At 38.7% G+C, this 22,673-nt stretch overlaps 1 protein-coding gene across 1 annotated transcript; it reads right to left on the reverse strand.

Annotated features, from left to right (window-relative positions):
- Nucleotides 1–3,450: 3,450 nt before the first annotated feature.
- akap1b (A kinase (PRKA) anchor protein 1b) lies at nt 3,451–20,930 on the reverse strand. The gene is made up of 11 exons (XM_051129252.1): nt 20,773–20,930; nt 13,899–15,448; nt 10,358–10,491; nt 8,935–9,061; nt 8,726–8,853; nt 8,354–8,531; nt 8,132–8,282; nt 7,777–7,844; nt 7,620–7,693; nt 7,463–7,528; nt 3,451–6,069 (listed from the first exon to the last, which is right to left on the reverse strand). The coding sequence occupies exons 2-11, from the start codon at nt 15,421–15,423 to the stop codon at nt 6,007–6,009; spliced, it is 2,514 nt and encodes an 837-aa protein (XP_050985209.1). The 5' UTR covers nt 15,424–15,448; nt 20,773–20,930; the 3' UTR covers nt 3,451–6,006.
- Nucleotides 20,931–22,673: the final 1,743 nt, after the last annotated feature.

The following is a 22,673-nucleotide window of genomic DNA, read 5'->3' on the forward strand; positions in this document are numbered from 1 at the left end:
TTGTTACAATTTTAGGTAACACTTTATTGTAAGGTGTCCATGTTACATGTTCTTACTATTATAATAACAATTGCAAGTAACACTAAGCCAAACCCTCATCCTAACCATATTGTAAGTATGTGTAGTTAATTAATATTACTCAGTACTTAAATGTATAATTACTGTAGCAAAGACACCTTCAAATTAAATGTAACCCAATTTTACAATCTGATACAGCGTTACAGTTTGCTACCATTTGTTACAATATTTTTTTATATTTTTGTTACAATTAAGTTATTGTAATTTAACTTATTGTAATCTTTCAGCCCTTTTCAAAAATGTGCACTAATTTTATAAATTAGCATGAGTACCATTTGGAGCTGTATATATTTGCTACAAATTGGGTTTGTTTTTAACTCACATTATACTTTTTTCAATATTTAGTTTTATTTTCATTAAAACAAACACATTGCTGATTTGGAGTCAGTTTGAGCCTTATTGAGGGGCTGTAGGACAAAAAGGTTACAAAACACTTCCCTAAACAATATTTTGTGGCATGTAATATAATATTTTGTTGAAATCAGCCTGCACAAAAACCCCAGTAGCTGTATCTAGTTTCCAACTGGTCTAAGTTAGTTCTCAACCGGTTGACCAGCTATCATGTTCTAAAACATGTTTGCTGCTGGTCCAAAATTGGTCTACCAGGTCAGGACTGCTTACTAACAAGATCTGTCTTGTTAATGACCAACTTGGACTGGCAAATAACCAGGTATGAATAGATAATAATAAAAGTTGGACTATGTAACGATTGGCTTGGACTAGATAGACAGATAAAAAAAAAAATACCAAAACAGAGGTATCATTTTAAACTAGATTTGTATATCAGTTATGATGATTTCCAAAAATGCACTCTAATGAGGTAGTCTATTCATTTTTATTATTATTATCATTATTATATTACCTTGAGGAAATTGTTTTTCAGTATGGTGGGTTATATTGGGATGATGTGGAATTTAGTTTGACCCACCATGAATTAAAAAAGAACGACTGTATGTATAGTAACAACAGTATGTTTAACTAATTGACTGTTACGTCAATCATAACATGATTCATTCAGCCAGTGTATACTGTGATAAATAATTTTCATGTTTTGGGATTTTGAATGGCAATACCTGGCAATCACAACTATAAAAACACATTCCAGTCTGACAGAAATGTACAGAAACCAGAGCAAGCTTTCTTTCGTCAGCCCATTAGTTTTACTGACAAATACACCAAGTGCCATTTTAGCACCTTATTGCCAGATCCACTACCTTGTGTCTCATCAGATAATTTATTGCGGAATAATCTGCCAATTTTATGATGTGTTTAAATGGCAGAGCAGCCATCAGTGAGTAATAAATGTACTCTGGGGCTTCTTGACCCCAAACAAGCCAGTTGGCTGATGACAAGGCATATGTTTCCATTTTTACTCGTTGCATTTTGCACTTGGAGGAAGAGTTATGATTTGCCAAAACCAAATTGAATAGAATTACAGCACTGGGAGAATAACTATATTCCCATTATGAAGTCTAGACATATGTGCTTAACTTGGTGTTCTGCGACAACATGAAAAACCAGAAATATAATGCAATGCTAATGAGACTTTTTATGTCACTTCACAACCAAAGATTTAAACTCATCCAAATCAATTAAGCAACAATTTTTTTTTTTTTTTAATTTTATAGCACACAACAGAGCTGCATGGAACCTTCTGATATTACAATGTCATCCTAATGGCTAAATCTCACTTATACTGAACAGACCAGAAAGAGTTTTCATTTGAAAACCCTTTGAAATCATCAGGGACTTGCCAGCGGCATTTCATACACAATAAGAATGAAAATACCAAATCATTCTGGACAAAAACTCAGGTACAAGTGTCACTCACTCAGCTGGCTTACAATATGCTTATTTCTCTGGTTTAATAAAAGGCACATTTGCTTCAAGACCAGTCATGAGCTGTTAACTAAATGACTCACTTTAGCTTTCTAGCAAATAGAAAAGGCATTCGTCAAGTAAGACTCCAGAATTATAAAGGATCAAAGTAGTCTCTCATTTAGAAGTGTTTACACTGGCACGTCTTAGAGAATATCCTTGTTCTTGGAAATGTCATTGTTGGGATTACAGAGCTCAAATGTATGAACTCAGACTTGGAGAGTGGAAACGTGATCATAAAATGGTCTTTTACTCCCTCTAGAGGTTGAGAATTACATCTACTACAATAAAGTAGAAATGTGCATTTGTGACCCTGGACCACAAAACCAGTTATAAGTAGCACAGGTATATTTGTAGCAATAGCCAACAATATACTGTATAGGTCAAAATGATTGATTTTTCTTTTATGCCAAAAATCATTAGAATATAAAGATCATGTTTCATTCTGATATTTTGTAAATTTACTACCGTAAATATATCAAAACTTAATTTTTGATCAGTAATATGCATTGCTAAAAACTTCATTTGGACAACTTTAAATTTAATTTAAATTTTCTCAATATTTAGATTTTTGCGCACCCTCAGATTCCAAATTTTCAAATTGTTGTATCTCAGCCAAATATTGTCCTATCCTAACAAACCGTACATCAGTGTAAAGCTTATTAATGTATAAATCTCAGTTTCAAAAAACTGACCCTTATGACTGGCTTTGTGGTCCAGGGTTACATTTATGTTTTTGAAAATGCACCGAGGCTGTATTTATTTGAACAAAACTGCCAAAAATGCGAATACTGTAAAATATTACTAAAACAACTCTTTTCTATTTTAATATATTTTAAAATGCAATTCATTCCAGTGATAGCAAAGCTAAATTTTCAGCATCATTACTCCAGTATTCAGTGTCACATGATCGTTCAGAAATCATTCCAACGTTAATTTGGTGCTCACAAAAATTCAACCATACTCAATTTTTCTTGAAAATCTAGTGCTGTTAAACGATTAATCGCGATTAATCGCATGTAAAATAAGTTTTTGTTTACACAATGTGTGTGTACTGTGTATATTTATTATGTATGCATAAATATCCACACATATATAAGAAAATGTTGCTGATAAATGAAAAATATTTACTGTATTTAACCATTTATTGAATGTGTGTGCATTTATATACATAAAAAAATGTGTGTATGTATATGTATGTATGTATGTATGTATATATTTATATATATTTATATTTATACACACACACACACACACACACCACATACTTTATGTAAACAAAAGCTTATGGATGCAATAAATCGCGATTAAACTTTTGAAAAGGAGGGTATAGATAATGTATTCAAATATAAAACCTCTAGGTATATTTCATACTGTCCCTGAAGGACAAAGGTTGCTTAGATTAAACATTTAAATTAGACATTCAACCAAAAGTCTTTATCTTTAGAGAAAACTTTGACTTCAAAGTTTTAAAAACTAAAATACGACATGAGATGTTTTTAATAACTTTATTCTCTTTTTTCAATAGATCTGTACAACCAAAGAATCAAACCTTGTAATGAGTCTGGCAAAAACTGACCTGTACATGTCTATGCAGGACTTCTTACACTCATTTAAATAATCAAATGATTAATTATCTAGCTAAGCAAACATTTCAAACCATTCCTACCAACAGAGAACAAATGAGCAGATGTCGGAAGGTGGGGGTGAAAAAAAATATAATGTTCCCTTTTGTTTCCTACACTCGCTCCAGTGTTTTTACAAAAGTACAGTGAGACATCTTATATATTTATATATATACACACACACACAAACCTGGACAAGTCTAAAGTAGCGTGATTTCATTACAGGAGAGCGGGTAGGAACATACAGGAGGACACATTTGAACTGGTGGTAGGAGGCCATGTCAGTCAAGATATGAGCGTATGCAAAGAGTAATTGGACTTGATTAATACAAAAGAAAAACCGTAAAACAAACAGACCTAACGACAGAACAATGAAACGTTTCGGCTCTGAGGTCGGTGTGGTTCCTTATTTATGCACCTGCGGTAGTGCAGGCAGACCTTGAATGGGCCGCGCAATCAATTCCTGAAAGAATGACTAATAATTCTCCTCAAACACACGAAGAAATGAAAAGCTCATACCTGAGATGAACGCAGGACAGTACAGAAACAAAAGCGTGTGAAGGAAATATTGCAGAAAACCTCGTAGCATAGTGGAAAACCGTCTAATGCCCCTCACAGACGACTAAACGTGACGTTACTTTCCAACGCTGTCAGTTTACACATACTTAGCGCTCAATACTACCGCTAAAGTGAGCAGTGTGTACTCTCGTTTCAAAATAAGTGTAAAAAACTATTTTATGTTTCCATCCAATCTGGTGAAGCCAAATATATGCAGTAATAGAAGGGGGGTATTTATTTTTGACACCATGTAAAGTTCATCTAGGGCTTTAGAGGCTAACAACTATAATGCTAGCATCCAAAAACCCAAGCTAAAAGCTTGGAAACGTCTCATGCGGGGACGACCTTAGACATTCCGGAGTCCAACAAACATTATTAGCAATAATTCAGCAGCAGAAAAAGGAACGAGCCTTGGCCAAAAAGCCATCTAAATGACTGAAAGAGTATAATCAATGAGGAGATACAAAAAAAAGAGGGAATATTAATCTCTGTGCCATTATTCTTTAACAAATTATACAGTAATAAAGCAACCCTAATTACATCTCATGTAAAACCAACATAAAAAAGGAGCAATGGATAAGGCTTAAAGCTTTTTATCTTCTCCAAGACAGGTAGGTGTATCGACAGCTTCTCCTAGTAGCCAATTGGGTGGGTTGCAGAGATTGGACACTGCGTACCAAGTTATTTACAGAATGCAGAGAGACATTAATGGCAATGGGTCTACTAGACATGACGTTATTGCGAGACGGATCTTGAGTGAGACGAAAGCAAGTGGCCCGATACACAGATGACGTGAATCGACGTGCTTTAGAGCAAAATTACATGCATACAAAAACACACAGACCCATTGAACGCAGTTCATCCACCCAGAATGGAAGTGCCCTGCTGTCCCCATCACACAGTAGTGTTCTGGTTCACTTAGTGTCCCCACAGGTCAGTATTCGGCATCTGTAGCAGCACCGTTCAAACTCTAGTGTCGCTCTAGGGGCTGAAGACTCAGCACAGTCTTTCCTAAAAAAAGGCCCAGAGGTCAGGAGGGCACAGACGTCTCCTGGATTAACAGACTCTGTAATCAGTGAAGTAAATGAAGTGATTTTTGGTGTCAGGCCTATTGACGCCAAAGGCAGTTGGAGTCCTACAGATCCAGAGTGTGGTGAAGAGGGAGGTCATGGGTTGCGCATCACCCTCTAAGGCCACACTGTTGTACAGACAGACATCAAAATGGACGACATGGAGCTGTGGTTGTTTATTCCTTGCCAAACTGTACCCACCCGACTGGAAAGTGAAACACTGGGACGAAGCCTTGATAATGTAAATGCAAACATGATGTCTCAAGTCCCAAGATTACATCAGTAGCAGCAACGCTGAGTCTTAACTGCACCAGTTATCTTCTTAAATGTACTTTTATTACTACTACAGATTTTTTCATCCACGGCATGATAATCCACAGTCGTTTTTTGTGCTGGAAGGAGTCTGATCGGACGGAAACATGATTAACCTTTATTTAGTTACAATATTTGAAATTTACAAGAGCACAGAGTCAAAACTTCAGTCCTTATTGGATGTTCGGTCATTGATGCTTGACTCTCTCTTTGTGTTTTTTCTCTTTCATACAGTACATTGATTTCATACGCAAGGGGATAGAAAAGAAAAAAGAAAACAGAAAAAGGCAGGATGGAGGAGGGGACAGCAAACCAAAAAAAGATACTCCCGGAGCCAGAGGTGCGCACTTCAGGAAGGAGGTGGTGGAGGACATGATGGGGTGAGGAGGACAGAACCTGCAGATATTCATGACGAGTGGTGATAATTAAGGGGCGGGTGGGCCACGAGGTGAGTGAGGAGAGGAGGGCGAGGAAGCTCTGGAGGATCAGAAACTGTCCACCCAGGTGCCATAACCTCGCTCTGCCAAAGTGCGGTTGAGCAGGACCAGCTAAAAAAAGAAAGGAACCGAGTATCATGTTATTTATGCTACTTATATATCTTTGAAAAAGCAAAGTTCTGATTTAATCAAAAATCTCTTCATTTGTGTTCTGAAGATAAAGGTCTTACAGGTTGGAATGACATGAGGGCAATAACCAATGATAAAATTTTTGGCTGTCAATGTATTTTTTTTTATCAGTAAGGAAAAAAAAAACATTCTGAAAGTGACAATGATATCTTCGCTCTGTGCCATTTGTGTTACAGCAGTGGTGTTGACTAAGTCCAATTCAGAATGTTTTTTTTTTTTTTTTTAAAAACCTTTCTATACACTTAATCACATCCATGTTGTGAACAGGCTATAAACAACAATTTTCAATTCTGAATGAAAGATTTCTTAAAGGGGGTGGGGGTCATCGGATGCAAAATTCACTTTTACATGTTTAAACAAATATGTGTTGGCAGTGTGTGTACACAACCACCCTATAATGATAAAAATCCACCCAGTTTTTTTTTTTTTTAACCACTTTCTCAGACCAAGCTGTTCTGAGATTCTTGGCAGCAGTGTTGCCAAGTCTGCAGTTTTCCCGCGGAATTGAACTACTTTAACACTGTTGCCGCGGGTTGTTTTTCATGTCCGCTGTTTGAAACGACCCCAATAACGTAATATTTAGCCCTTGGAATGCCTCAAATGCAATTGAGCTACTTTTGGCTAGCAAACTGGGTGTTGTTGTTTTTGAAAACCTGGCAACCCTGCTTGGCAGAGTGACATAGTTCTGCACAGGCCACTCCCACAACTGCTGACTGCCATTTTAGCACAGACCCGCTCTGAGTAAGCTGTAAACAGTCCACCACTGCTTTGACGCTGGAGCAGAAGTAGACAAGTATGGCTCCTAAGCTATTAAGGTGTTTTGTTGTTGGATGCAATAAACATAGCAGTAGTCATTTACTCCTGACATCTTAGCCGCTGAAAATGCGTATTTATGAGTATTTGCAAATCGCCTTTCCTACTAATGTGCTAGTTAGGTTTCACGGCTAAATGCAGCTAAAGTTAACGGTCTCAGAGAGCTGCTCATCATCCCATGAAAGAGAGGGGTCGGGTAAGCAGAGCTCATTAGCATTTAAAGTAACATGCACCGAAACGGGTTGCTGTAGACAGAGCTGTTTCTGACAAGGTAAAAAAGATGTTGTTTTACACTACCATTAAGAAATTTTACCCAATGTATGTTATGGACTTTTCATTAAAACCCTAAAAAATCATTTCAACTTGTTGATAATGGGCATCCGATGACCCCTTTAAAATGCTAAGAAATGCATACAATGGAAAAAAAAAAAAATCAGAATAAACAAGCTAAAAACAACTGCCTTTCAACTAATTATAAACAATACAATCAAATAAAACTTACCTCCTCTCCCACCATGTTCCACATGTGTACTAAAGGAAGTCCTGTATTATTGTCGTAGTTGGTGACCTATATGACAAAATTGCCCATTAAGTTACCTGTTGGTTGTAAACATCAACAACATAAATGTCATTTGTTACTGAATGATTTAAAGACTCACTTGTGCCAGCAATGGAACCCCTCTTGTCATCTCTTCCAGCGCAGAATTGGCCTCCGCTGAGAACCGATCCTCTCCTAATGAACACGTCAACAACAGTGAGATCCAGCTGGACTGAGGTGATTGAAATTTTAACTTGAATTTTAAAATAAAAACAAACCTGGAAGTGGGGCAATGTTGTCCAATAACACTTCTGTTCCTTGGAACGGTAGCGTCACAAAGTCTGACCTGAAAAATCAAAGATGGGTTAGACCATAACACAATATATTTCTGTATATATTTAATATATATATATATATATATATATATATAATATTATATTATATTATATTATATTATATTATATTATATTATATTATATTATATTATATTATATTATATTATATTATATTATATTATATATATATATATATATATATATATATATATATATATGAGCTTCACAGAACAGTACAGACACTTTTACTAACAAATAATAATAAATAACAGGAATAGCAGGAAAAAACAGGAATAACCTGATCTGTCGAAGGGTGTCAATCTTGACTCTGTCGTAGCCTCCGTAATCAACATATCGGATTTCCACTTCAGTTGAATCTTTGTAGAAGGAAATAACTTGCGCTCGCCACCAGGCTCCATCTACAGCTGGGGCCGCACAAATCACTCCAACTGGAAAAGAGATGAGAAATTGTTATTTTCTAAAAGAGGAACGTGAAAAGAGAAAAAGGATACGATCTTACCTTCAACAGGCGATGGCAGGGGGGGCGTGCCGGGCTGTGAATAGCAAAGGAACATCTGCTGGTCCAAACTGCGCAGGGCGTGATATGTAGGGTGAGTGTGCTGCTGGACAAATACGTGACCGGCTGATACAATGTTCACCACGATCACCTCCACTGTCACCCCATTGGGCAACAAAAGCTGTAACAGACAGATCCAATGAAGCACCATGTTAGGATGCCAAAAAGACTTGGACTCTTCAGTTTAAATAGTTTAGGATAAACTCAAATCTGTAGTTCTACGTTTGACTAAAATAGAAAAAACCCTGAGGGTGCATGAGAGTTATAATGCTGCCCATGTAGTTCGCAGGAGCAGGAAGAAGGGGTCAATCTTACCCAGGAAGTCATGGGTAGAGAGGGCAGCGTTAGCGGTGGGGGAGGTGGAGCATACAAGTTGGTCAGGTCCAAGTCTTTGAACTTCTTCCCAATCAAGGCCAGGGCCTTATCTACCTGCTGCTGGGTTCCTAAGAAACAACCCAAAAAAAATCAATTCACCAAAGAGATGAATGAACCAAGATTGTGGGCTTTCCTAGAGACTCACTTACCCTCTATATGGCAGATCTGAAACTCTTGAGTGTAAGGCAAGGTTGAAATGTAAATCTTAGCACCAGAGCTCTGCTTCAGGAAGCTCACGTATCTCCCTTGTTTGCCGATTAGCCGTCCCACGAGATGCTACAAAACCAGAGAAGAACCACAGATATCAAAGTAGGTTTTAATGAATTCATACACAAGGTAGGAAAGCTAGCACACTGACAAAAGCTGCTGTGTTTTTTAGGGATGTAACAATATTATCAACATCGTGACACTGCGATAGCAAAACTCGATATTATCGTGATCACATAACGAGATGAAACGGTAGGTCTTCCGGCCATTTTTAAAATATATTTAAACTTCTTATTCCAACATAAAAGTTCTTTAAAGTTGTGGTTTGGCCCATTATGCTTTAGACACAGTATCTGTCAAACAAACTAAAACCAAGGGCGCAAATCCCTTTAAGTTTCAAAGCAAATAGTTCAGCTCATGATCCTGTGTTTTCCACACCTCAGAATGTCTCCATTTACACTGCATGAATGCAGTGAACTCATTTATTGCATGTGCTGGGAGTTTAGCATGCGTTATTTATTGCACGTGTTGAAAGAACGCAACAGCCACCAGTTATGCTTTATTTTGCAGGTTATGCTTTAAATTTCACTAGATTTGTAGTAAGATGCATTTTTGTAAGCCCATTTTCACTGAAGCTGGAGTTTGCCTTCAAAATAAAAGCTCTACTGTCATTTCTGTCAAAATAAAAGCTTAAAAGTGCAGTACGAATTGCTGACAGCTGGCGGTTTATAAATGGGTAATGTTACTGCAGTCTAAATTAAAAACATTCTTAAGTGCAGAAATTAGCAAAGAAGTATTGTAATTTCCCTGTGGAGTGTAAAGCAAAAGCAACATACCTTTGAAATATTCATTTTCATTTATTTTACAGTGCAATTGCTTTACAATATGTCTGTTACTGTTATAGGAATAACAATAATATAAAGGTGTTATTATTGTATTCCAATTTGTTTGGCTACCAAAACACCAGTGTGAATGGTACAAGCCAATTCACTGACTTTAGTTTTCTTAGGTAAGAACATGGATTGGAGAATTTTGAACTCTCAACGTGCATTAAGAAGAATTTAACTTTAAAATGCACAAAATTGTAATTTTTTCCAAAGACTTCATTTGTCTTTTTTTTTTTTCCCCCAAATAATCACAGTAAATATTGTATTGTGGACATTACAATTTTATCGTATCAAGTGATTCTGATATTGTTACATCCCTAATACACACTGTAAGAAAGCTGCTGTGTTTTAACATTCAGCTGTCAACCAACATGCATATAGTTTTCCTTAAAAACTGCTAAAACACTTTCAGAAAACTTGTGATTGATGGCTGGAGTACCAAAAGTAAAGTAGAATCAGTGGTTTAAGGGAACTGTACCTTTGGCACCTCAATCTCCCACACAATAAGCTCAGAGCTCTGTGACTGACAGGTCTGGCTGCCACTCAGCTGGCTGTCTCCCGCCCCCAAGGTCGAACAGCTGTCCACTGAATCCATGCTATTCACATCTGAACCTGTTGGGGAAAAAAATGTCAGTTGTGGCAATTTATAAACATACATAAGCACTTCGTTGAGTTCAACAAATGTTTGTCAAACTGACTAAAAACTCATTCAATCATCTGTATCTTTAATTACTCACTCTAATGTTGTTCCAATCCCGCAAGACCTCATCTTCATCTTCAGAACACAAATAAAGATTTTAATGAAATCCAAAAGCTTTCTGACCCTCCACAGACAGCAACGCAACTGACACGTTCAAGGCCCAGAAAGGTAGTAAGGACATTGTTAAAATAGTCAAGAGACATCAGTGGTTCAACCGTGATTTTATGAAGCTACGAGAATACTTTGTGTGTGCAAAAAAAACTGAAATAATGACTTTATCCAACAGTTTCTTCTCTTCAGTGCCAGTTTTTGAACCCCTGATGTCACATGGACTTTTAACAATATTCTTACTACCTTTCTGGGTCTCGAACATGACAGTTGCATTGCCGTCTATGCAGGGTCAGAAAGCTCATTAAAAATATCTTAATTTGGGTTCTGAAGATGAACGAAGATCTTACAGGCTTGGAATGACATGAGGGTGAGATATTAATGACAAATTTCATGTTTGGATGAACTATCCCTTTAAGATCAAAATAAATGCGTAATAAAATATACATACACAACTTAAAATATTCATTTAAATTAAAAAGGTCTGCCAACTGAACAAGCATAAATATTACCAGAGATTAGCATATTTAAACGTATATATAAACGTAAACACAAACATACACATAAAAAGATAAAATAGAGTAAATTTTTTTTTAAAAAGTCTGTCAACATAATAAATATCAATAATCACCTGCAACTAATCCCAAGATGTTCTGGATATCGTAACAACTATAGTTAGCATAGCTGAAAAAAAGTGCATCCATTCCACACACGTTACAGACAACATCACTGCGACTTATATCGATGACATTCAGGGGGTCTAAACACCATTCTTTAACAGACATTCAAACGCAAATGCCTGCTTAGCCAGGTCATCACTGTTTGCTAAGCAACCATGGGGTAACAATAACAAACACAACTAATACAGCTGAGGAGGACCATTGACAAACAAAACAACCAGCCTCTTCCCTCAGGATGAAAAGCACAGCCACCATTGTTCTTGACTAATACTATTAAAGCAGTAAGCTTATGACAAATTGCTCTTCTGTTTACTGACTCTTTCCCTGCTACTTGACGGTGTCAATAATTGCGTTTGCTTGGTTTTAGCCAGAAAGGGAGGACAAATCAAGGTTGTTACATTTTCTTTTTTCAATCAAGACTAGCTGCTGCCAGTCTCCACACCTTTCTCAGGTCACAATATGGAGACAGCAGCAGCTGGTGTGACGACACCTCACAAGGGTTCAGGCAAATCACTCACACACCCCACACGTGTACTTCCTGTCACTGTTCCTCAGTCAGTCTTAAAAAAAGAAAAAAGATCAAATATTGCAAATGGTCAGGGTGCCAGTATCGCCACGTTTTGGTGAAAACACCTGCTGACTAACTAATAACAGACTCACTACTGGCCATTTCCAACACCTGCTCATAAGCAAGGGAGTTAAAAAAGCAAGATGGCTCTGATATCCATGTAAGGAATTTGCTGTAGTAGTGAGCAGTAAAAACAGCCGTGCACATGCGGTTGTGCTCATGTAACATACGCTGTTCGGGAATTTAAGCATCTGAGGTTTCCAAAGAGTCTATTCAGAGTTTAAGAGGTACCCTTGACTCAGGCTTTTTTGTACTACTACACCTGGCTAAATGTCAAGAAAGGGACTAACGCTGGTTGGATTCAAACAAAAAACAAAGCCAACTGAAAACAGTGAGCATGCAAGTAAACAAAGCCAGTCCTTTACACCTTCATTTTTTGGGAGAACTTCACAGAATTTTCCTTCACATTACATTTTCACCAGCAAACATTTGGCACAATGCAACGTGTGAATTACGTGGGGAAAAAAAGCAAACCTAGAGTGATTTGCATCAACAGTGCATGAGAACTGAAAATTCTGTCATTCTTTAATCTGCCTCATATCAGTCAAACAAACACACACAAAACACATGATACTTTGAAGAATGTTGCAAAAACTTTTGTCCATATTATCAATCAGTGTGGTCAAAAACAATTAACCACATTAAATAGATGGTTCTCCCAAAAATGATAATTCTATCATTAATTTACTCACCCTCATGTCGTTCCAAACCCATAAGACCTTCGTTCATCTTCAGAACACAAATTAAGAAAATTTTTAAAGAGCTTTCTGACCCTGCATAGGCAGCAACACAACTACTACATTCAAGGCCCAGAAAGGTAGTAAGAACATCAATAAAATAGTCCATGCTACATCAGTGGTTCAAACTTAATTTTATGAAACTACATGAACTCTTTGTGCACAAATAAAAGCAAAAATAACTACTTCATTCAACAATTTCTTCTGTTGTGCCAGTCTGATACAGATAAGAAAAAAATTTGTTGAATAGTTGCCATTTTTTTTTGTTTCCCCCCCCCCCCCACACAAAAAGTTTTGTAGCTTAAAAGTTCACTTCCAGAAAAAAAACAGATAATTTAAGATAAATTAGTTTTGAAAATGTCTAATAATTTTCCTAGGTAAGACCCTTCTTCCTCGGCTGGGATCATTTAGAGCAGTGGTTCTCAAACCCCTCATGAAGTACCACCCAGCCCTGCACATTTTGTAAGTCTCCCTATATCTGACACACCCACTTCAGGTCTTGCAGTCTACAGTAATGTGCTGGTGAGTGGAATCAGGTGTGATAGATGAAGGAGACATACAAAATGTGCAGGGCTGGGGGTACTCCAGGACAGGTTTGAGAACCACTGATTTAGAGCCATTTGAAGATGCATTCAAACTGCATTTTGGAAGTTCAAACTTGGGGGCACCATTGAAGTCCATTATATGGAGAGGATTCCTAAAATGTTTTCCTCAAGAAACAATTTCTTATCGACTGAAGAAAGACAGACATGAACATCTTAGATGACAAGGGGGGTGAGTAAATTATCTGTAAATTTTGTTCTGGAAGTGAACTTCTCCTTTAATAACATTACGGTTGAACCACTGATGTCACATGGACTAATTTAATGATGTCCTTACTAGCTTTCTAGGCCTTACATGCAGTAGTTGCGCTGCTGTCTATTGAGGGCCCGAAAGCCTTTGGATTTCATCAAAGATGAACAAAGGTCTTATGGGTTTGGAATGACATGAGGGTGAGTAATTAATGAGAGAATTTTCATTTTTGGGTGAACTATCCCATTAATTTTAACTGTATGAACAAAATACATATATATTTTTCAAAATATCTTGTGTTCCACAGAAGAAACTATGGCACTGTGTATTTTTATTGTTGGGTGAGTAGTGCTAAATTAAGAACTGTAACTCACCTCCTGATTGGTCAGCTTCTACCTCACTAGCGGCGCCATTCCTAAAACCTGTCCCATTCAACCGTGCTGCCTCGCAAACCGTAGCCACGTTTTCTGCGGTGAGCGGGGACTCCTGAGGGGCAGTTAGAGCAAGACTCTCCTGCAGTCCATCTCCATGACTTTCTGAGGCCCTACAAGTCCCTGAAATCTGAATGAGGTCCTCTTTACTCTCAGACACGTTCGAGGACAACCCTGTGCTGTGGAGATCCTCGCTGCTGACGCCATCCTCGGACTGGCACGTGCTACATCCCGAGTCTTCCACCAGAGCTTCCTCCGCCTGCAGCTTGGCCAGAACCGGCGTGGACTCCAACTGTTCCCCAGACGGCACAGTCAGCGAGCCTCTTTCCTTCTCATTCTCCGGCATCTTCCAGAGCGAAGGCGCCAGACAACCGTTGACGAGGTCTTCCGCTATCTGCACCGCCCGTGACTCTGCGTTTTCCACACTCTCCGGAGGAGCGCACGATTCCACTTCCTTACCATTTACAGCCGGTGTGCTGCTGTTGGACGCTTCAGAGCCCTCGCTGTACCGGGACTCACAGCTGCTGACCGCCATGACCTCCTGGGTGGCTGCCGAGATGACCTCAGTGATCAGCCCCGCCGCGAGACGCTGGAGCTCCTGCATGTCTGGACTGGTCTCGGCCGGCAAGCCCAGGTCTCCGTTTTCATGGTGCCGAGCCTCCGTGGAGCTTTCTGAAAGGGGTGTGCTGGTGGAGTTGGGGAACGAGGTCAGAGTCAGTGGAGTTTTCGGGCTGCAGGTCTCCAGTAGGACAGCCTCGGCCTCTGTAGCGGAGACCAGCTCATCTTTTGAAATGTCAGCCGGGAGATTCTGAGTGCAAGTCAGTGCTGTGGTTTTAGTGGCCACCTCTCCCTCAGGTTCAGGTCGCTCTGCTTTGGCTAGCTCTGCGGGACGCTGCTTAGTTAGTGGTTGGTTTTCGACGTGCTTCTTGATTGAACCAGTGCTTGCTAGATCTGGCGGTAACTGGCTTGAAGGCTTGCTGCCAATGGCAGCCTCCGGTCCTTTGTGATGAGTGCTCTCCTCCACTGTTTTTGTTGGGGTTGACGATGACACGGGAGTTGTTGTCTCTGGGTGGCTTTGTGGGGGGACTGATTTTGTACCGCTCTGAGGAGCGCTTAGCTGTCCACTGGCCAACACAACTGGAGGGGCGCCGAGAGCCTCCCCTGTAGTGGCTTTTAGCACTGGCGTGTGAATCTCCGCTACAACTTCCTGCTCAACAGGTCTGTGCTCTTTGGCCTTGACTTTGTCTCGGCTGGTTCTGCGGTGTGTGCTGCTAGCCGTGGGGCAGCTCTTGTCAACCATCCCATTGCTGCCCTCGCCAGGGGAGGTTCGCAAGCCCATAACTGACCCCTCCTCACTGTCGTGGCTGGTGATTCGCTCTTTCTTGCGGGAGATGTACCACCACCAGCCTATGAGCGCCAGCACTCCAGGAAGCGTATACGGAACAAAGGACCGGAACCTCAGTGGCATCTCCTCTGGACCCTAGCAGCTACACCTGCAGATCAATACAAGGAACATGGATTAGAAGAATCAAGATGTAACAAAGGAAGTTTATTACTTAAACATACAAGAAATTGAAGTTTATCATCAACTACAAATCAACATTAACTCAACCACCACTGAATTAAAGATTACATTGATCAATTTGTAATCCTATTAGTCATTCTAGTACTTTTTTTCCATTTTAATGTTTATTTGATAAAAACTGCAAAAAACAACCTGTTTAAACGAAATTGCAAACCTTCTAATAAAGACAAAATCAAGTAAAATTTCATATCACAATCGAAGCTAAAATAGTTCGTAAAGATCATAATCAAGTTATTTATTTTGCAATAATGAAACTATTATCCCACTTACACTATCAGTCAAAGTTTTTTAACAGATTTTGAATGTTTTTAACAAAATCTTATCTGCTCACCAAGCCTGCATTTATTTGATCCAAAGTACAGCAAAAGGTCACATTTTAAAATATTTTTACTATTTAAAATAACTGTTTTCTGTTTGAATATATTTGAAAATGTAATTTATTCCTGTGATTTCAATGCTGAATTTTTTAGCATCATCACTCAAGTCACATGATCCTTCAGAAATCACTCTAATATTGCTGCTCAAAAAAACAAAACAAAAAAACAGCCAAGTCAGGTTTTTATAATAAAAAAAGTTTATTAAACAGCAAATGCATATTAGAATGATTTCTGAAGGATCATGTGACACTAAAGACTGGAGTAACAATGCTGAAAATTTAGCTTTGCTCACAAGAATAAATTACATTTTAAAATATATTCAAATAGAAAGCAGTTATTTAAAACAGTAAAAATATTGCACAATATTACTGCTTTTGCAGTATTTTGGATCAAATAAACGCAGACTTGGTGAGCAGAAGTGACTTCTTTAAAAACATTCAAAATCTTACTGTTCAAAAACTTTTTTTATTGGTCGTGTATAACATGGCTACCTAATTTAAATGAGTAGATGTGAGTTGAATGATTTTTTTTTCCCTAGCACAGCATTATTAGCTGGAAACTAGTTGATGATAAATTTAACCACAGACAGACAGTTGTGTAATAAGAAACTCTTATTTCTGGCTTAAGATGTGTTGCCTTTGGGAAGAACAAGTGAAAGAATGGGTGACTCATCCTCATCTTGGGAAATTACACCCTGGTCAACATTCATTCCTTTGTCCTGTTCACAAGTCTGTGTATCATCTAGAAAACAACTAGCTCACGGTTATGTAAGACGCATGGGCACTAAAAAGTCTTCCATGGAATTATTTATGCACAATCACATGGTATGCAATAAACAATGAACTATATCCTTCCCAGAATCTTTAACAAAGATATTACATATAACATATTGCATTGTTCGCAGCACTTGTGGTCTGACTGCTTTACAGTGAGAGAGGGGAGAGTTCTAGGCAGCCATGCAGAAACTTCAGGGACAATATCACATGGCTGACATTCAACCTCAGAGGGTGCTGAGAGCTACGTGCAACGTCTACCTCACTGCTATTGGCCGGGAGGGGCATCCTTTCAGAGTTAAAAAAGGACATTCACTCATGCATTTCCATCATGGGGACAGCAAATCCCAGTCTCCAGAGGAGGAGGAACACATCATATACAAACCCCTCCCATTCACTCATGTACATAGTAACCAAAGATAAAGGGTTTCCGCTTCTCTTCAGCTTCCAGATAGCATTTCAGAGAACAGCCTGCTGTTAGCCTCTCTAGCCGTCAATAAATAGTGACTACCTGAGCATGTAGTAAAGGAAATGTCAAATGTACTGCAAATGTACACCCAAAGTTGGGTGTTAACGTGGAAAAGGTTTTTGAAATATGCTAAAAAATTCAGTATCAAAATATATTTAAGTACAAAGTTATAACCATGTCTTGAACATTGGGGTGACCATTCTGAATTCTGTCATTAATTACTCACCCTCATATCATTCCAAACTCACAAGTCCTTCATATAAGATATTTTTGATGAAATCTGAGAGCTTTATAACTTTGCATAAACAGCAAGGGTCCTACCAAGTTCAAGGCCCAGAAAGGTACCAATACCTGACAATATAGTTGTGGTACTGTCCATAATGGCAGAAGATGGTAACTCAGGGAAAAGAATTGATGAAAAAAGTGTTATTTCTTGGGTGGTTTTGCATAAAAAGTATTCTCGTAACTTCATAAAATGACGGTTGAACCACTGATGTCACATGGACTATTTAGTCGATGTTCTTGGTAACTTACTGGCCCTTGAACGTAGTAGGACCCTTGCTGTCTACGGAGGGTCCAAAAGGTCTCAGATTTCATAAAAAATATCTTAACTTGTGCTGAAGATGAACGAAGGTCTTACTGGATTGGAACAACATGAGGATGAGTAATTAATGACAAATTTCATTTTTGGGTGAACTATTCCTTTAAGCCAGTATACCTTATTTTGTAAATAGCTGTTAAATTTTCTCATCTCATCACATTCAGTAATGAAATACATCAATCACATAAATTAAAGCATATATTTTCAATTTTAACATGGCGAAAAGGTTAAGTAGTTTGCAGCTATGCATATTACTGTCAATAATTTAATATTTCTATTGTAAAAAACAAGTCAGATATTACAAATAATAAATGTTCAGCTACTTACATCTTCACAGTTGTTCAACTTTTTAAAAAAGCATCACGTTAGGCTTCTGTGAACAGTAAATCCCACCTTGTATGATACTCCCGACCATCTCAATCATTTGAAAGCTGATAGTCTGAAGACATCATTTTAAGTTTTTATAACACCGCTGTAACTTTTTGTCAAATTGTAGTGTTGTCTGCATTCCTCAAGCTCAAAATGAACAAAGAACTACTATGGAAAATATGGTTTATAAATGACAACAAACCAAAATCTGGCCCCAAAGTAGCTAGTCCTTACCAAGGGACGGCAAGTTTAACATAGCTAACCAAAAAATTAAAACTCTGTCATTAATTACTCACCCTCATGTCGTTCCAAACCTGTAAGACCTTTGTTCATCTTTAGACACAAATTAAGATATTTTTGATGAAACCTGAGAGCATTTTGACCCTGCATAGACAGCAAGGGTCCTACCATGCTACAAAGACACAGAAACATAGAAACTGATCTTACATCAAGCATTTTAACAACGTACTTACTGTGTTTCGGTACTTTGACTGTGGTAGGACCCTTGCTGTCTATGGAGAGCCAGAAAGCGCTGAAATTTCATCAGAAATATCTTAATTTGTGTTGTGAAGATGAACAAAGGTCTTACGGGTTTGAAACGACATGAGGGTGAGCAACTAATGACAGAATTTTCATTTCTGGGTGAACTATCCTTTTAATATTTAACGTTTAAGAAACTGAGTTGAAAAGTCAGTCATAGACTGCATTTAGAAACATTCAATATTTTGATGACACACTTTCAGTTAAAAAAAGTTTTACACTACTCATTTTAAGCGCCACATAAATGATTTCCCGAATTACCAAGCACAACTGTGATATTTCAGACAGCTTTTACTTTTACTTTTAGTAGTACTAGCTATGTAGGCTTGATCACACAATACAATAGCCATAATATTAATACTACACTGTTAGTTAGCACTATCAGTCTCAAGAGCACGTTTCTAGCAGCCATGTTAACCGAATGCAGTCGCATGCTGTAGTTTCTTCACACTGAAGTCCTCCTGAACCAGTTTCAGCCCTGTGTTCACCTTCAGCACGAGGTTAAATAAACGCTCGCCGAGTTAACGCTCGCTGTCATATCATGGCCTGAGCGCGTGCGCGAGCAGACCCATAGAAAAAGAACCGAGCGCGTGCTGCACGGTGGCCGTTCGACCTTGGGGAGGTGTGGAGAAAACGGAGAGGGCACCGTAGCCAGTCATTCGCGCAACACGTTAACGTTACATACAAACCCATTGATCGCAAGTAAGCGGCTTACTAGTGCTGCTGCATTCAGAATACAAAAGCGAACCTGTGAGGTGATAGTTGCGCTTTGCGCGCACCGGCTGCTGGTGGAGAATTAACGTTACACCGGAGAGCCCCGAAAGTGACGTGCACGTTTTATCCCACTGCGGTGAAAGTCAATGAAATAACACGATATATGCTGTGCCCATGATGGAAATGCATGCGTATATTGTCTAAGAGACAAAATAGACACCCTGCGCTCAGATGTCTGCGAGGTTGCATTGCATGCTGCGTGTGTTAGCAATCAGGCTAACAGATCACTGCTGCCACAAGGACTTATAGGCGAAATAAGAGAAATAGAAGCAGAAGCTTCCACAGTTTATGACAGCAATGACACAACATACATAACCGAGGTGATTAGATAAAGAAAAACACGCATAACCAGTTAGCGAGGTGATATTGACCTACAGTACGCGTGGTAGGCCGCTGAATGAATTACAAGCCCATGCTGCTATTCAGTCTAAAGTACTGACCGCTTCAAGTATCCTGACTTTAAACCGATTTCACCGGGGTAACCCTCCACCAAGTCCTCCTCTTCCTTCACAGCGGCCCTGAATTATCCATGAGTTCACAGAAACCGCTCGTCCATGTGGCTCGGTACATAATTCAGCTGAATGAACGTGTGAGTTGACTTGAACGCGCAAAGAACAAAGAGCATATGTTCTCCCTGTCATGCTCCAAAATGACCACACAAATTATAATAGCTCCAGGTAACACTACGGACCTTAAAATATGGAATATCCCTAATGGAAAATACGGATTATAATAACTGTTATTAGTTGGTTGGACCAGCCACAAATCAGCTCCCAGCTAGTCAAGCCATCTTAAAATGCTCAAAATGGTTTATTGAATATGTAACCTGGCCAACCAGCTACAACTTAAATACTAACGTTAGGTACTATGTTCCATAACATGGTCATAGTAGTTGAAGGTGGTCAAGATGATTTGTGCAACATGGTATTTGTTCAGTTAGCTAATAATGATAGATTTCCCCGCGGTTGCTTAATTAGACGGCTATAATTAAAGTGCAAGCCCTATTATTCACCCATTAGTATTAAAAACTCAGATTTGGCGACACCGTTAGCCGCTAGAGCTAAGCGTTTCCTGCGTTTTTGGACGGCGGGTAGCATTGGCGCAATGTCAAACACACGCTGTCGAACCAATGAAGGTGGAAATCATTTTTGAAGATAAGATGATTGCATGTGCTATGGTTAAAATCAGCTTGGATGTTAAGCAAAGGGCGACAGCAGGACTAATCAGAGGAGGCGGCTAAAATGGGCTCCCTCTCTGCGCTATTTAAGCTTCACCTATCAGCAATTACGTTGTATGAGGTAAAAACCCGAACACTCTGTTTATACTCACTGTGTTTATGCGTCCCTCGCACCGCCACCGTATAATGTTAATATTACGTGCTCAAGGCCCAGCACAATCCCAACGTGTCCCCCCGCTTCGTGTGTGTATGTGTGTCTCTTGTCTCTCCTCCCCACGTGTTGACCGTCCGAACGCACACTCTAAAAACAGAGACGCATCAGCTGATCAAATCTCGCGATACGTTCGCGCTCAGTGCTAGTGTATGGAAGCATCGCGAGATCGTAAGGGTCTCGAACTTCACGAGGCTGCTGAGGACATTATGGAGTCGTTTTTTTATAATGGAATGGGAATAAAAAGTTAGTGTGGCAGAAAGATTAAAATAGATTTAAGAAATTGTAGCTCGAAATATGTTTCAGGTAAAGTCAACCGAAGTAAAAAAAAAAAGAGCAGCGTCTGTTTAATCTTATTTACATGTCAGTTGGCTGCTAAACTTTGAACTTTGCCCCTGGATATGATAAAGACTACTACACTGGAGGTTTGGCAGATTTTAAAAGATCACAGTAATGATCTGTTTGTGACCCGTCAAGTAGTGTGATATGCAATAATTATTTTAAACGATTTAAACCTTTTTTTGTATAATTGTTATAGATGCAGTTTTAATAATTTAAGACTGGAACATTTAAGTACACCTGTAAAAGAAAATATTAAAAACTGACTAAAGTACTGAACCATCACAGTACACATGATTTATTTAAAAATATTACTATAAAATATAAAGTCATAAAAAGTGTTCAAAGTTGTCAGTCTTCCTAATGCATGAATAAGTTATCTCTATAGATTATTTAGCATGTGAAATGGCACTTTCACAATTCATAGTTACCAGATTCCAAAGTCAAAATGTTTTTGAGCCTCCAAAGTCTCTTTTTGGTATTTGTGTTATATATTTATTTCATTAACAAAGGGTTTTTTAAATAGAGATAATGCGGTCGTGTTGTACATAAGAACAAAAGTTCTTTTATTCAAGATGTATAGAAGTGTTACAAACCAAACTCTAACCACTGTTGGCTCATTTACCATGATGTATCAGATTGTGGAAATGTAATCACTTTAGAGTTGTTAAGGGCTGATGAGTCAAGCCAAAAAGTATCTCCTAGCATTTAGATTTCATTACGTTTCTTTTGAAGTGAGGTTAGAGTCAAGTTTTCTGACAGCTTTATCAATAAAAAATCATTAAAACATCAAACCTCAAAAATGTTTTGTTTTTACACAGGTTGTTTGGCGGTTTCTGAGGTGATATCTGATGCGACGTCTGATGCAGGTACAGTCATGTGAAAAAGTTAGGACACCCTATTGAATTTCATGGTTTTGTGTATCAGGACATAATAAAAAATTGTCTGGTCCTTGGCAGGTCCTAAAATTTGGAAAATAAATCCTCAGATAAATGTCATCACATGACATATCACACAGTGTCATTATTTATTTAAGAAAAATACAGCCAAGAGGGAAAGGCCATGTGTGACAAAGTTAGGACACCCTATGAGTCAGTTACCTGTAGATCCACTTTTAGCAGCAATAACTTGAAACATTCATTTTCTGTGTGACTTTATCAGTCTCTCACATCATTCTGGGGGAATTTGGACAACTCTTCTTTTCAACGTTGCTCCAGATTATTGAGGTTTGTGGGCATTTGTTTATGCACAGCTCTCACCACAGCATTTGAGTCAGCATGAGCTCTGGACTTGGACTGGGCTGTCGCAACACCTTGATTCTTTTCTCTTCAGCCATTCTGTTGTAGATTTGCTGGTGTGCTTGGGATCATTGTCCTGTTGCATGACCCAATTTTGGCCCAACTTTAGATGTCAGACAGATGCCCTCGCATTTGACTCTACAATACTTTGATATACAGAGGAGTTGATGGCCAACTCAGTGACTGTGAGGTGCCCAGGACTTGT

The sequence above is a fragment of the Labeo rohita genome, chromosome 15 (genome assembly GCF_022985175.1).
Source record: "Labeo rohita strain BAU-BD-2019 chromosome 15, IGBB_LRoh.1.0, whole genome shotgun sequence".
In the NCBI taxonomy this organism is placed as follows: Eukaryota; Metazoa; Chordata; class Actinopteri; order Cypriniformes; family Cyprinidae; genus Labeo; species Labeo rohita.

Bases quoted from the DNA above. Each gene is read 5' to 3' on its own strand.
- akap1b (XM_051129252.1), bottom strand. From the start codon at position 15,423: ATGCCACTGAGGTTCCGGTCCTTTGTTCCGTATACGCTTCCTGGAGTG. The intron at 8,532-8,725 runs GTAAGATTGACC...TGTCTGTTACAG, and splicing joins CTCTACCCATGACTTCCTGG to CTTTTGTTGCCCAATGGGGT. The intron at 8,283-8,353 runs GTAAGATCGTAT...TCTCTTTTCCAG, and splicing joins CCTGCCATCGCCTGTTGAAG to TTGGAGTGATTTGTGCGGCC.